Source organism: Lynx rufus, unplaced genomic scaffold (assembly GCF_022079265.1).
Source record: "Lynx rufus isolate CCGP_SWC_20201006 ecotype Redwood Valley unplaced genomic scaffold, mLynRuf1.p SCAF_2, whole genome shotgun sequence".
In the NCBI taxonomy this organism is placed as follows: Eukaryota; Metazoa; Chordata; class Mammalia; order Carnivora; family Felidae; genus Lynx; species Lynx rufus.
This window is the reverse complement of record NW_025814834.1, coordinates 95,552,669-95,568,957: the sequence shown is the minus strand read 5'-3', so window position 1 is coordinate 95,568,957 and position 16,289 is coordinate 95,552,669. Positions and strand designations below refer to the sequence as shown.

The window sequence follows — 16,289 nt, the reverse complement described above, 5'->3', positions numbered from 1 at the left end:
AGCCACCCAGGCATTCCATGAACAAGTATCTTTTAAGGTTAATCCTCATGTATTTATTTTTTAATTTTTTAAAAATGTTTATATTTGAGAGACAGAGAGAGAGAGAGAGAGAGAGAGAGAGTGTGCAAGCAGGGGAGGGGCAGAGAGAGAAGGAGCCTGAAGCAGGCTCCAGGCTCTGAGATGTCAGCACAGAGCCTGACGCAGGGCTCAAACCCAGGAACCTCGAGATCATGACTGGAGCCTAAGTTGGACACTCAACTGACTGAAGCACCCAGGTGCCCTGATGTTAATCCTCATTTAAAAACTGCAACCTAGGGGCGCCTGGGTGGCTCAGTCGGTTAAGCGTCCGACTTCAGCTCAGGTCACGATCTCGCGGTCCGTGAGTTTGAGCCCCGCATCGGGCTCTGGGCTGATGGCTCAGAGCCTGGAGCCTGCTTCCGATTCTGTGTCTCCCTCTCTCTCTGCCCCTCCCCCATTCATGCTCTGTCTCTCTCTGTCTCAAAGATAAATAAAACGTTAAAATAAATAAATAAATAAATAAAAACTGCAACCTAGGGGCACCTGGGTGGCTCAGTCGGTTGAGCCTCCGACTTCGGCTCAGGTCATGATTTCACAGTCCATGAGTTTCAGCCTCTCCTCAGGCTCTGTGCTGATGGCTCAGAGACTGGAGCCTGTTTTAGATTCTGTGTCTCCCTCTCTCTCTGACCCTCCCCTGTTCATGCTCTGTCTCTCTCTGTCTCAAAAATAAATAAACATTAAAAAAAAATTTTTTTTAATAAAAAATAAAAAAAAAATAAAAACTGCAACCTAGATAAAACTAGCATTTCTATGATACACAATTTTCTTCCTGAATAAATATATTTGAGGGAAAAAAGTAAATTGACTTAAATATCAATATCGAAAAAGTGATACATGGGGTGTCAGGGCAGAAAATGGGAAGGTCATAACCTGAAAGATTGGAGCTCAGGACCCTCTGCCACAGGGATACCCCTTTATTGCAGTCATCCTTATTTTGTTCCTCCAGCCTGACTGTGCTTCTCCTCCACAGAGATTCGGCTATGGAGGCTGGGTGCAGCTCCAACATCACAGCAAGGTGAGTTTCTCCAAAGTGTGTATGTACCTTGGACCAGGGACATCCTGAGCCTGAGATGTTCTTGCAGGCAGGCCTCCATGGAGCTCAACTCAGGTCCTCTTACTGACTTTGTAGTAGGCAAGGGAGCAGCACTGAGTTTCTCAAAATGACTAGGAAAAATGAGGGTGAATTCAAAGAGCAGGATTTAGGAAACTAAAATTGCAATTTGAGAAGCCATTAAGAAATCTTTTTTTTTTTCTTTCTTTTTTTTTCCCTCCGCCCTAGAATCAATTTTAGCATTTATTGCTCTGCCTCAAGGAAGAGAGGTGGGCTCCTTCCATAGGTTATTACATTATATTAAGGCCAACCAAATAAATGGCACAGTTTAAGTTTGAGCACAAGCTGGAGAAATTAAACACCGGAGACAAGGAAGAAAAAAAGCCATCACTATTAAGGGTTGAGTTTGGTAAGAGGAAAAGCAAGAGGAGGAAGGGCTGGGGCAAAGCATTCTGCAAATAACGAGGCCCACCTAAAAGTGAGCTGAAGTCTAGCCCTGCACACAGGTCAGGACTGACTTCACTTTCAGAGGCATCTTCTGCTCTGGTGGAGCTCAGAGGGAACATTCCTGAGCTTCCTGCTAGACATAGACAGGCCCTGGGAGCAGGCCCTGGAGGAATTGTGGTCTGGGAGGACGCAGTTACCATGTGCAGAGGTAACTTGGGAGGAATGTAAATTTGGGGGTCTCACCCCAGATCTACCAACTCAGGGACTCTGAGGGTCAGGATGGCAATCCGTGTTTTGACAAGCCTCTGGGGATTCTGAGAACCACTGGCTTAGACATTCATTCACTTACTCACTGATTTATATTGACTCCTATTTTGTGTTAGGCCCACCAGTCTAGACACCAGGAATATGCTGGTGAACCAGTCTGAGACACTTGCTGCCCTCATGGTGCTCAAATTCTAGGGGATGACAAATATGATCACTACAGAGAATGGAATGAAAAACAGTGCTGTGGTTGCGAGTGACTGGGGAAGATTCACTGGGCTGGCTGCTCAGGGAGCCAGCTAAGACTTAGAAGACAGGAAGGAAAAGCCTGGGCAAGTGTCCCTGGATGAGGAATAGCAGTTGCAAAGCCCACCAAATGAGAAAGAGCTGTGTTCAAGGAACAGAAAGGAAGGGAATATGGCTGAAATGTAGTGAAAGAGGGAGACGATAGAAAATGAGATTGGTGAGGTAGGCAGGGGCCAGGTCATGGAGGGACGCTGGGGACATGCTGCAGAGTCTGGATTTATTCTCAATGCACAGATGCTCTGGAGGGTCTTTTTTTTTTTTTAATTTTTTTTTTTCAACGCTTTTTATTTATTTTTGGGACAGAGAGAGACAGAGCATGAACGGGGGAGGGGCAGAGAGAGAGGGAGACACAGAATCGGAAACAGGCTCCAGGCTCTGAGCCATCAGCCCAGAGCCCGACGCGGGGCTCGAACTCACGGACCGCGAGATCGTGACCTGGCTGAAGTCGGACGCTCAACCGACTGCGCCACCCAGGCGCCCCATCTGGAGGGTCTTAATGGCTTAAAAAGACCACCTTGATGGCTCTGTGGAAAATGAACAGAGACAGGCAGAGTTTAGGGAGCCAAGGGGTGTGAAGAAGCCAGAAAGGTGGGCAGAAGCCTCATCAGACGGGGTCTTGAAGAACAGGTGTAGGCCTTTGTACTTGATCCTGAAGGCAGTGGAGAATAAAGAGTTTTGAACATCAGAATCTCTGGGGTGGCTCGTTTTCACCTTCATTAAAGAATGCCCACTAAGTGCTGGTTTAGACACTGTGCTACACTCCTTCCATTAAAAGTGCTAGTTCTACCCCAGGAGCTGATGATCTCAGCTGGCCTCAAATCTGCCTAAGGAAGAGAACAGTCTGGGTGGAGCTGATTACGAGACTACTGAGAAGCCCCAAATGCAGGACTGGGAAGTCTGTGATTGGTTTTGAAGTCCAGTTTGTAACCTTGGTACTGCATTTGAATGACTTTCATTTCATTTTGTTTTTATGTCAAGAGATTCATAAACAGGGGCGCCTGGGTGGCCCAGTCGGTTGAGTGTCTGACTTCGGCTCAGGTCATTATCTTGCGGCCTGTGAGTTCGAGCCCCGCATCAGGCTCTGTGCTGACAGCTCAGAGCCTGGAGCCTGTTTCGGATTCTATGCCTCCCTCTTTCTCGGCCCCTCCCCCGCTCATGCTCTGTCTCTCTCTCTCTCTCTCTCTCTCTCTCTCTCTCTCTCTGTCAAAACTAAATAAAACATTAAAAAATTTTAAAAAAAGAGAGATTCACGGGGCACCTGGGTGGCGCAGTCGGTTAAGCGTCCGACTTCAGCCAGGTCACGATCTCGCGGTCCGTGAGTTCGAGCCCCGCGTCGGGCTCTGGGCTGATGGCTCAGAGCCTGGAGCCTGCTTTCGATTCTGTGTCTCCCTCTCTCTCTGCCCCTCCCCCGTTCATGCTCTGTCTCTCTCTGTCCCAAAAATAAATAAACGTTGAAAAAAAAATTTTTTTTTAAAAAAAAAAAGAGAGATTCATAAACAGTAAATCTCCTAAAGAAAACAGGAACGAAAACATTTCATATCTACCACCTACATATTTCCAGCAAAATTGGATACAATTAAATAGAACAAACAGTAACACTCTTCTTCCCTCTCAAAAACAAATCAAAACACAACAGAACCGGATCTGTATTTTTCATAATTATAGTGGTCAGGGATTACAGTCACTGGAAAAACAACTTGCAAATGTAAATAAATATGGAAATTAGGCTAAGCAATGAGAAAATCCAGTATTTGGTAGTTGAAATTTCTTTCTGTTCTCCCACATTCTTTTGAACAAATATTTTGTAGCCCCCATGACTGATTTACCTCGGAGACTCTTGTCCTCTGAAAAATCTTTCCAAAACATTTCTCTGATCTTCCCCATGTGTTTGTCTTCTTAACCTTTGGTTTTTCATTGCTTTTGGAATGAATCGAGCTTTGTTCACAACTGAAACACACCATTTGTCATTTGGCTGAGTATTTATAAAAGTATAGGTAGCAAGTCAGTTTGTATGACCTCCTTTCAGAGCCGGTGGGAGGAGAACACCTGGGGGCATTTCAGAGGGTAGGCATGGGGTCCTTTACAAATCCTTGGGTCAGAAGCATCAAGAACATCCACTGAGTGCTTTTCAGGCCCTTGGGAATACAATACAGACATGCATGCACATGCACATACACACATACACATTATTTCTATCTGTTTAGCATTTTCACACATACTATTCTGCGTGATCTCATTATGTTCCTGCTCTCAAGATTATTTCCCCCATAAAGAAAAACCTGGAGCACCTGTGTGGTTCAGTCAGTTGAGTGACTTTGGCTCAGGTTGTGATCTTGTGGTTCTTGATTTTGAGCCCCACATTGGGCTCTGCTGTCAGTACAGAGCCCACTTCAGATCCTGTCTCTCAGTCTCTCTGCCCCTCCCCTGCCCATGCTCTATTTCAAAATAAATAAACATTAAAAAGAAAGAAAGAAAGAAAGAAAGAAAGAAAGAAAGAAAGAAAGAAAGAAGGAAAGAAAGAAAGAAAGACCTACCCAGTTTTTCACCTGGGTCCCAAGCTCAGGACCTTCCATCCCTATAGAGTTGAGATGCATTCATCCTCCTGCTGTGGATGTGTTCTCCATTCTGGAAGCTCCCAGAACCCCATGCTATTGGGATTCTTTGGAGGCTTTCTCATGTAGACATGTTCAATTATTAACTCCATTTCTAGAAGTGGTGGAGGACTGGAAATTCTAAGCTTCTCATCATGGCTTGGTCTTTCTGATGACCAGCTGCCATCCAGGAGCCATCCAGGAGTCTACTCAGAGTCACATCAATAGAACAAAAGATGCTCCTGGTGCTCTACCACTTAGGAATTTATGAGGGTTTTAGCAGCCCTAAGTCAGGGGTTCAAAGACCAAATGTTAAAGTAAGAGATGCTCCTAGGGTTCTTATTACTTAAGAAATTACAAGGGTTTCGGGAGCTTTGTGCCAGGAACCAGGGGCAGAGACCAATAAATATTTTTTCTATTATCTCTCATTCCGTCACTGGGGAGCCAGGAAGCCACTCAAGTGGATAAAGAACACACAGCTCACCCTGCTTCAGATTCTGTCTCCCTCTCTCTGTCTCTGTCCCTCCCCAGCTCATGCTCTCTCTCTCTCTCTCTCTGTCTCAAGAATAAAAAAATAAACTTAAACACACACACACACACACACACACACACACACACACACACACACTTTTAATGACACATGCAGTAACGGTCATTTGAATACCAGACATATTGAAACTTATTTGTGGATAGTATTAGAATTAGAATGTGAAGAGCGCCTGAGTGACTCAAGCAGTCAAGCGCCTGACTTTGGCTCAGGTCACAAGTTTCTTGAGTTCGAGCCCCACGTTGAGCTCTGTGCTGACAGCCTGGTGTCTCCCTCTCTCTCTCTTTCAAAAATAAATAAGCATTTTTTTAATTAAAAAAAAAGAATTAGAATGTGAAAACCAGAAGTGTCACAGATTAGGGTCCCTGGAAATCAGACTCTGAGACAGAAATTAGCATGCAGGAGGCTTATCAGGAAGTGTCGGACAATGGACACCAGTGGGAAGTGAAGAGAACGAAGCAGGATAGAACAGAAGGCAATGTTGAGCTGTGATGTTTCAATGGAGCCTCAGCCAACCCTACCTGGAGCTCTAAAGCTAACCTTCAGAACTGTCCCAAGTTGGGGGTGCGGGAGGACAAAGAGAGGGGCCTTTATAACTCTGTGTCAACCAGTCATTGGAAGTGGGCTGCCCTGGAAATGAAGCAGGACCTGGAGGGAGGGAGGTGACTCTTCTCAACTGAGGCAGTCTTCCTATCTCCCCATAGGGGCTGATAGCCCAGAGCTGTCGGCAACACTCCCAGAAGCTGGGAGAAAAGGTCTTTTATTCCTGCAGGAGGATTGGAGCAGCATATTACACCATCCTGGGAAGAGACCTTACACATCACTTACTCTAAACTCTTATTTTATAGTTAGTATCTGAGGTTCTGGGAGGTTAAGTGTTTACACATAGGATCCTGGTCTCCTGACTTCTTCAATACCATGATTTCTATTATGTCATGGTGTTCTGGCTTTAAAAATATTAGAGGTATATTTGAAATGGTTTTTCTGGGTGGCAATCGTTGGTTGGGAAGCTTTTAAAAAAAGAACTTGGTTTTCCTTAGAGAGTTTAGAAAAATGAAATTTGTTTGTGGGTTGATTAGAGCAGCTTACTCCAATTATTTGGTTATTAGTTTAGTTTAAGATCTTGGTTGACACTGATGTTAACGTTAAAAGCATAACCCAAGAGACTCCTCTGTCCTACCCCCAGCACCAAGTGCTGCCCTCTGAGGCACATTTGCAGCCCTGAAAAGACACTGGGTCCCCAAATGTAAAGTGAGAGGGATCAAGAATTGATTCTTAACAATGGCTGTCAGGTCCCAAAATTCTGGCTGAAGAAACAATGAGAATTGGGAGCCTATTATGGGACACAGCCGCTTCTCTGTGGTAACTTGACAGAAAGAGTTCTACTGACAGTTACTGTCATTCATTAGCCTTACCATGGATCCAACAGGAAGGATGTGGAGAGAGAGGTTTAGTGAGTCTGATTCTCCTGCCATGCAATGAGTACAATCCCCTCAAAAGATCAGAATGTTTAGGAAATGATAGTAACTAACCTTTGCCTACTAGATAGCCCCCAATTACCAATATCAGTGTGGTGGTGTGGAAAATGGCTCCATAAACTTGGGTCTTATCCCCGCCCTAAACCAACTTAGTGTATGACTTTGGACAAGTCACTGCATCCATAAGATGCAAGAGTTGAACTAAATGACTCATTTCTTCTTTAATGTGCTCTTCTTTGTCTGAAACCAAAACTTACTCATCTATCTCCCAGAAAAACCCAACTTCCTCCCTTGCCATTGATAATATATGGTAAAATTTGGTCCAAAATGATTGAGCATATTCTCTGACCTGGTGCTAAATTCTTTACAAACATTCTACTATTGGGACACCTGGGTGGCTCAGTCAATTAAGGCTCAGGTTGTGATCTCACAGTTCATGAGTTTGAGCTCCGCATTGGGTTCTCTGCTGTCAGCACAGAGACTGCTTCAGATCCTCTGTCTCCTCTGTCTTTGCCCCTCACCCGCACACACACTCTCTCTCTTTCTCTCAAAACTAAATAAACATTAAAAAAATTTTTTTAAACATTCTATTACTGAATCTCCTGTTTCACTCAGTGTTCTAAGATGCAAACAAAAGAACCCACTCTAGCTTGCTTAAGTGGAAAGGCAGCTCACAGACCTCCTGGGAGGACAAAAGATCAATCCATGAGGCTGTGCTAACATGCACAATGTCCAATCATACCTGGGCGGGGGGGGGCTGCATCAGCAAAGATGCAAGTGCTGCCTCTTCTAGCCAGAGACAGGAACCTCACACTCAGGCTGAGACTGGAGACCAAAGTGCTACCATTTCTGCTCTAGACACGTCTGATACCTCAGACAGCACCCATACCAGAAGGTGGCTTTTACACGCATGTTAGTACTCTCACTACAAGGGAGGCTGGGAAAGTGAAGTCGGGAATCTCCCTCATAAACTTCCCTTACACACAGAAGTGTTCCAAGGATGCTGGGTGGCCACAAGCATGACAAATATAATCATCTACATTTTGCAGATAGAAAAAGTGAGGCTTCAGCCCAGAAATTCCCTAACTTGGCCAATTCTACTGTAGTAAGTATTTTCATGAAATTTAAACCCAGGTTTGTCAGAATACATGCTCTTCAGCACTCTGCTATTCTGATTATTTTATGGCGTTTAAGCTTCCCTACTTAGGAGTAAAAGAAACATAAAGCCTCTAATTTGGCAAATAAAAGTTTATTTCTTGATTTTTTCTTTTACTGTCATTCCTCTTCCCTCCCTTCTTCACCAAATGGAAAGACATGTGTTCCTATATTCTCTTCGTGCAATCAGTATCATTCAAGATTCTTGGTGGCAAATAACAAAAACCAACAATGGTTAGTTTAAGCAGAAAAGGAATTAGTTGCAAGTATTTTAAGCCCCTCAAGAATTACACATGCCTAGGGAACCACAATCATAAGATGTGCAGGTGATTGAAGCCACAGCCAATGCCAATGCCACAGCCAATGCCACACCACAGGACTAGCCTGGCTAGGGCACTGCTGCCTCCTAGCTGGACACTGGACACTGCCACTGGTACCACTGCCAATGGACACAGCATGTAGCCACTGCTGGCATCGCTGGGAGAATAAATTCACTGATCCTGTCTTTTTGCATCCCTTGATCTTGATTAAAACCCAAGCATTGACTGGTCAAGCTTGGGGCAAGGAGAGCAAGTATTGGAGCTTTGGGGCTTTATCAAAGGGAGTCTGGGACCTGCCTCCACCAAGACTCTCATAGGAGATTCCCCAATCTGGGAAGGTTGTTCAGATGCTGCCAAGGTCAGAAAAGGATGGGAACTGAAATCAATCCTGATGTCCAGAGACTCAAGTCTGCTGAGTTGTAGACATCTGTCTCAGTTACACAAGTCACTTGCTTGCTGACCTTTTCCATAGCCATCAGAAATGAAAACATAGGGTCGCCTCGGTGCCTCAGTCGGATAAGTGTCTGTCTTTGGCTCAGATCATGATCTCACAGCTCATGAGTTCAAGCCCTACATCAGGTTCTGTGCTGACAGCTCAGAGCCTGGAACCTATTTCAGATTCTGTGTCTCCCTCTCTCTTTCGGTCCCTCCCCTGTTCACTCTCTGTCTCTCTCTCTCTGTCTCAAAAATAAATATACATTAAAAAAATTTTTTACAAAGAAATGAAACATGAATCTGAGGTCTTACTTATGCATGCCAAATATGAACGGTCTGCCACACGTGAAGGTAAAAAGTAGCTGGCTTTCTCCATGTAGGAGGCAGGGAAGGTCTTATCCATGGAATAGAAGGATGGAGAAGGAAGCTGTGGCAGGCCTGTGTGCAACTCATGATCAAGCCAAGAGGACGAGCAGAAGGGCAGAGGACTCCACCAAGCAGAGCACAAGGCCTTTGATCACCACATACCCACTAGGCCAAATCGTATAGGGCCAAAGGCAAGTCTGAGCCCCTGAAGCACCACAGAGGTAGTGTGCCCTCAAAGCAGGGGAATATCAGGGGATAGTCTAGTCCCTAATTAGCCATACATCATGAATAGCAAATACTTACAATAACCAACACTTAACATGTGTCAGATACTCCACTTATATGGATTACCTTATATGGTAATCCTTATATGGATTACCCATTCCATGCTTACAACATCCCTTCAAGGTAAGTAACATTATTATTCCTATTTTAAAGATGAGAAAACTGAGTCTCAGAGGTGTTTTTTTAACTTGCTCAAGGCTACACAGTAAGTGGTAGAATGGCGATTTGTACCTGATCACTCTGATATCAAAGACCTGGATAAGACCTTTCCCTTTTCTCTAAGGATCACCAAATGGAAGTCCAATTTAGAGGATCCCTGCACTGAGTATTAAACATGGTGTATACAGGCAGACATGATGTCTGGTGGAAGCCAGCAGCTCAGCACCAAATTTCATACATGCTACTAAAGTGATTCACTTCATTGCCTGCCTCCTACTGCAGGTGTTGACATCAGTGAGACTTGCTCTGTTAGATAAATCATTTACTGTCACTATCCATCTGTTGCTCCTCTATAAAACAAAAAGGTTGGACTAGATGTCTATCTTAGAGGCCCTTTCCAAATCTAAAATGTTATGGATCTGGATTTTTCCAGACACTGGGCCATCCTCTCAGGTCTTGCAGCGAGCAGTTCAGATCAGCAAGGTGACCAGCCATCCTCAGTATGCAGCCCCAAAGGGCTATGGCCATGAACTTATTCTCTCTATGTCCAGCCACAGGCACTCACAGAGCACACCCCTTTGATTCAAAGTCAACATTAAGGCATGAGGATAAAAAGCTGAGGCCTGTTAAATGAACAAACTTCTACTTCTTTGACGACTAAGTAAAAACCCCTAAAAACATTAGGGGAGAACCATGTTCCAAAGCATACAATGAAGAATAAGTAAGCTTAGGCCACCTTTTGCTGATGTGAGTTTTGTCTCCTAGGGGGAAGCAAAGATGCTGAAAGATGGGAGGGTCTTCAGAGTGGTCCAAGAGAACTGCTGGGATCCAGAAGTTCGTATTAGAGAAATGGACCAAACAGGTACTTACGACAAGAAATGCTACCAATGTTTGCATCTAATGTAAAAGGAATGTCTGTGTCTAAAATCTGTTGACCACCACTTTATGTGATTTGTGTGATAAATAGCTTCTGATTGCCTTTTTACCACAGGCCAGCCTATTACAGCTTTGCTGGGGGAGGGATGGGACCTTCCACTTACAATGTTTTTAGAGTGTGGATTTAAATTTCTTTTTATTAGGTATACCCTATTTTAAAGTAGAATGCTATGTCATCAAAAAAGATAAAAGTGGTATTTTATTACTTTAAACTTTTTAACTTCAAATGTCTTTACTTACTATAAAGTCAACTAAAACAGTAAAAATTAGAATTCACAGATTAAGGATGCCAATTGCTTGGGAATCCATTTTCTTTCTATGGTTTGTCTCAGTGCACAGTACACAGAACATCCCCATTGACATATAAGGGGTGGGAAGGGTAATAGTTAAAAAGAAAGTTAATCATATAATCTCAGAATACTCTACAATGAAACTAATCCAGAACTCTGAAAGAGGAGAATTAGGAACGTCTTGTTTCAAAGCTGAATCACTAACAATTTCTAAGAACTGCTTGGTTTTCCTTATCTTATATTTAAGATATAAAGGATTTATAATTTAAAATTAGAATTAGAATTTAAAAGAATTTCAGGACCACCTGGGTGGCTCAGTCAGTTAAGTGTCCAACTCTTGATTTTGGATCAGCTCATGGTCTCACAGTTAGTGAGATCAGGCTGCATGTCAGGCTCTATGCTGACAGCGTGGAGCCTGCTTAGGACTCTCTGTCTCTCCCTCTGTCTCTGCCCCTCCCCCACTCTCTCTCAGTCTCTCTCTCTCTCTCTCTCAAAATAAATAAACTTTAAAGAAAAAAGAATTTCAAAGACTATCTAAAATAAGGTATGGTGGCCACGTTGTGCTTTCACTTATTACTACCTGGTTGACTGTGCCACCTGAGGAACATATGCTCCAAGAAGCTACACTGAGCCTTCTGGACATGCAAGAGCTGTGCCCATGTGCTATGACGGGGAACTCACCACTGCAACACCATCAGGCCTAAAATTTGACATTAGTGGTCTAGATTTAAAATGGAAAACAAATAATGCATATACATAAATGAAAGAGCAGTTTAGAATTAGCAGCTTCTTTATCAAAGACCAATTTATGAGATTTTCAAATATATACAGAGACAGCAGAAGATGTTTTATTCCAAAGTCTGCACAAAATGAGTAACCTGCCAGCCCCAAATGAGGAGGTAGTCTCTAACATGTTAGAATTTGTTCTAGGATTGGGGCGCCTGGATGGGGTGCCTGGATGGAAGTTAAGCATCCAACTTCAGCTCAGGTCATGATCTCATGGCTTGTGAGTTCGAGCCCCGCACTGGGCTCTGTGCTGACAGCTCAGAGCTCAGAGCCTAGAGCCTGCCTCCAATTCTGTGTCCCTCTTTCATTCTGCCCCTCCCCTGCTCATGCTTTTAGGCACTCTCTCTCTCTTTCTCTTTCAGGAATAAACATTTAAAAAAAATTCTTTTTTTAAGAATTTGGTCTAGGGGCACCTGGGTGGCTCAGTCAGTTGGGCATCTGACTTCGGCTCAGGTCATGATCTCACGTGTGTTCGAGCCCCACGTCAGGCTTTGTGCTATCAATTTGGAGCCTGGAGCCTGCTTCGGATTCTGTGTCTCCCTCTCTCTCTGCCCCACCCCCACTCATGCTCTGTCTCTCTCTATCAAAAAATGAATAAACATTAAAAAAAATTTTTTTTTAAAGAATTTGGTCTAGGATACTTTTGGTCAGGTACTGCTTTACATATATTTTTGAAACAATTAAAAGTATATTTAAATGGCATTCAGGGGCACTTGGGTGACTCAGTTGGGTAAGCATCCAACTGTTGGTTTTGGCTCAGGTCATGATCTCACAGGTTCGTGAGTTAGAGACCCACACTGGGCTCCAAGCTGACAGTGCAGAGCCTGCTTAGAATTCCTTCTCTCTCTCTCTCTCTCTGCCCCACCCCACACGCATATGCTCTCTCTCTCTCTCTCAAAATAAATAAATAAAGTTTAAAAAATAAAAAAAATAACTGGCATTCAAATTGAACATTGCAGAAAGTCTGAAGCATTTCTGTAGACTATTCCACAGAACACAAGAGTATATGCCACATGGGGTGGGAGGGGAGCAAGACAGAACAAGCTTCCCAGACCTAGAGCAAAGAGCAAGGTTTTGCTCTAAATGTGAAGCTTGAGGGGCCTCTGCATGGATCGGTTGGTTAAGTGTCTGACTTGGGCTCAGGTCATGATCTCGCGGTCCATGGGTTCGAGCCCCGCATTGGGCTCTGTGCTGACAGCTCAGAACCTGGAGCCTGCTTCAGATTCTGTGTCTTCCTTCTCTCTCTCTGCCCCTCCTGGCTTGTGCTCTATCTCCAAAAATAAATTTAAAATGTTAAAAAATAATTTAAATGTGAAGCTTGAGCAAGGACCCACCCTTTCAAAGAAAACTTAGTGGAAATGACACTCAGATAACTGGTGTCAGAACCACTGCCTATGACTGCAGTTTAGATGAAGTGTGCTTCCTTCAGTTTTTGTTTTGTGTTTAATTCCATGGCTATCCTTGAGAGAACCATTGTGACTAACCTTTGCTGAGCATTTACTTTGTGCTAGGCACAGCTCTCAGCACCTACCATGTATTAACTCAATTAACTCACTATAAATTAACTCACTATAACAACACTAGGAGATAGTATCTATTATTATGCCAATTTTATAGATGAAGAAACTGAGGGATGGAGGTTAAGCAATTTGTCCAATATCACACAGCTTGTAGAGAGCAGAAACAGGATTTGAACCCAGGCAGTCTGACCCAAAGGCTTAACAACTATATCCTACCACCTCCATGGAGGTAGGAAAATAAAATGATGAAGGCCCAGCATAGAAGATTCCAGAAATCCATGCCATCTTCACCGGGAGGGAAATGTAACTGGCAGCCGCTGGGTCTCTTCACTACAAGATCCAACACAGAGCTGAGAAAGACCAAAATAAGATATCAATGAGATGACATTTTTGTGTCTCCAAAGCCCTCAACTAGGTTGAATTCTTCTTGAAGCTGGTTCTGGAACCAACCCAGGAAGGTTAGAATTGGTGAGGGATGGAGTGGGAGCTCAGTCCTCTCTACATGAAGGAAGCTAAAAGTCCCAGAGAAGTCAGAGGGATGTGAGCACATACCTGCTCACATTTAATCCTCCCTCAACAGTACCTATTATTACCTAAGGAATGCAAGGAGGTTAAGTAATTTGCTCAGGATCACACAGCTAGTAAATGGCAGAGCTAGGATTGTACCTAGGGCCGCTTCCCTCATTCCACCACAAAAGCTTTCCCCAAACCTCTCTCAGGATAAGGATCACCTGTGGTGCTTGCTAAAATTCTTTTTTGGGCCCCATCCACTGAATCAGAATGTCCAAAGGAGGGCCTAGGCACTTTTTTTTTATAACAACATCCCTTACCATTTTAATCAACAGGTAAATTTGGGGAATATCGTGCTATGTCATAGGGTCCAAGACCCCTGTTTTAAAACATATAAGCTCCAACTGGATTAGATTTGGTTTTTTTCCCTTTCAGCTCCCAGAGACCAAAGAATATGTATCCAAACCAACCAACTCACAAATTGTGCAATTTACCATGCTAACATGAGATCTATGACATGCAATGGCCACTGGGGTATAGGGAAAGAGCAACGCTGGACAGGAGCCTCATTCCACCACTTTTAAGCCATGTGACCTCACACCTAATCCACAAACTGTAGAAATGAAATAGAGCAACGTAAGCAAAAATATTCAGGTAAAACGTAAAGATTTTACAATTGAAAGGAGCTTATCTGTTTTCTACTAATCAATTAACGTAAATATTATCTTGTAACAATGTTTTGACAGTGCTCTCTAATCAAACACTGTCATCTCTAGTCCTCACTAAATAATGGTTTATTCTTTCATTCATTGGGTCTGGTCTACATGCCAGATACCTCTCTGGACACTAGAGATATAGACAGGCTCACGTGGTTTTTACCTTCAAGGAGGGGAAACCACAGAGTGAGCCACTAAACACAGTAGTGACAGACTGCATAGAAAAGGAAAGGAATGGAACAATGGGTGAGAGAGTGGCTGGAGTTGGGGAAGACCTCTCTGAGGAGCTGACATTTCAACCAAGAACTAAAGGTGAAAAGGAGCCTATCCTATGATGAGCCAAAACAAGAGCATTCCAGGCAGGTGGAACAGCAGGACAGTAAAGTGCTCCAAAGAACAGGCAGGAGGCCAACAAAGAGCAATGGGAGCCCTGGGAGAGACTGTGTGGGGCCTCCTACACCATGTTCAAGTCTAGATTTTACTCTAAGTGTGATGAAAAGTCCTTGGAAGCTTTTTTTTTTTTTTTCCAACGTTTATTTATTTTTGGGACAGAGAGAGACAGAGCATGAACGGGGGAGGGGCAGAGAGAGAGGGAGACACAGAATCGGAAACAGGCTCCAGGCTCTGAGCCATCAGCCCAGAGCCCGACGCGGGCCTCGAACTCACGGACCGCAAGATCGTGACCTGGCTGAAGTCGGACGCTTAACCGACTGCGCCACCCAGGCGCCCCAAGTCCTTGGAAGCTTTAAGCAAGGAAGTGACTTGATCTGAGTTTTACCTCTTATTCTGATTTCCGAATAGAGAACAAATTGTACGAGAACAAGAATGAGGGTAGGAGACCAGTTTGGAGCTTCTGTAGTGGTCCACATACGCCTGTGGCTTGGACCAGGTAGTAGCAGGAAATGGGAAAGATGGGCAATGAAAGGAACTGGAGTAGAGCTAACAGGACTTGCTAGTGGGTTGGATGTGGGTAAGGCAGAAGGAGGAACCAGCTCGGTTGGGCAGCATCTCTCCTAATACCCCAGCTCCAGGAGCTTGAAGACAAGAGATTTTAGGCATCCTGGTTGCTGGATTCTGGGACCAAACCCAGAGACCCATTCTGGGCATTCCATTCCAGACAGTGGGACTCCACCCAGAGTCCCTTAGGAGATGAATTAAAAGGGAGGTGGCTAAGAAACTGTCACCCATGAACTAAAATGAAAAGCTCTGAAAGAATTAATGGAAAAATGACTTGCTTAAATAAAACTTCACAGGAAGGAGGGTAGAAATAGCTCTTGACAAATGGGGCAAATTAATTTTTTCTTGAATGATGTCATTTTTGTCCAGCCTTCATCCCTCCCCCTAGACTTGGGGCTGAGGGATAAGGGAGGCCTGCGGCAGAGAGCCTGAGAAAAGAGAGACAGGGAGGAACAGCAGGGGAGGGGAGATTGAGATGGAGACTTCCTGGGTCTGGGGAAATGCCGGAAGAGTGACTGGACTATTCATGTCATTGTCTTTGTCTTTCTTTGTGTCTGTGTCTAGGGGTGACCGTGCAAGCTCTTTCCACAGTTCCTGTCATGTTTAGTTACTGGGTAAGTGTGAACCTGAAATCATCTCCTTGGTGGATGGAAGCCCATGTCAGGCTCACAAGAGAGTAGACAGATACCTCAAGTCTTGACATCACCCCCCCACACACCAATTCCCCTTCTCTTTAGAGACCAGCAGTCACCCCCAGCTTCTCACACTGCAGTGTCGCTTCCCCAGCCTTTTTCCTAGTCATGTTCTTGCTCTAGACCCGCACGGTCCAGAATGGTAGCCAGGAGCCACGTGTCAGTAAGTGACTTACATTACATTTCCACTGAATGGGTCAGTTCTAGACTCAACCTTAATCCCATCAGAACTTGCCTGTCTCATGATTCATTCCTGCACTGCCTTAATGAGTAAATGACAAGCAAGTTTATTCTGAGACGACAATGATTACAGAGTGAGAGCGATAATAATGGCCTCATATGTTGCCTCTCCCAGGGAAACACACTGTTCAAAATGGGATTCCTGCAGTTGGATGCCTTT

General features: G+C 44.2%; 1 protein-coding gene across 2 annotated transcripts in view; it reads left to right on the top strand.

The window, feature by feature from the left end:
- ACMSD (aminocarboxymuconate semialdehyde decarboxylase) overlaps window positions 1–16,289 on the top strand; it is a 54,175-nt gene that overhangs the window by 5,599 nt on the left and 32,287 nt on the right. The window contains exons 2-4 of one of the 2 annotated variants that reach the window (XM_047083947.1): window positions 1,049–1,093; window positions 10,248–10,344; window positions 15,762–15,811. In XM_047083947.1, the coding sequence (XP_046939903.1) occupies window positions 1,049–1,093; window positions 10,248–10,344; window positions 15,762–15,811 (192 nt within the window). Of the gene's footprint in view, window positions 1–1,048; window positions 1,094–10,171; window positions 10,345–15,761; window positions 15,812–16,289 lie in introns of those variants that run through there. The other variant, XM_047083948.1, reaches the window with a different exon arrangement.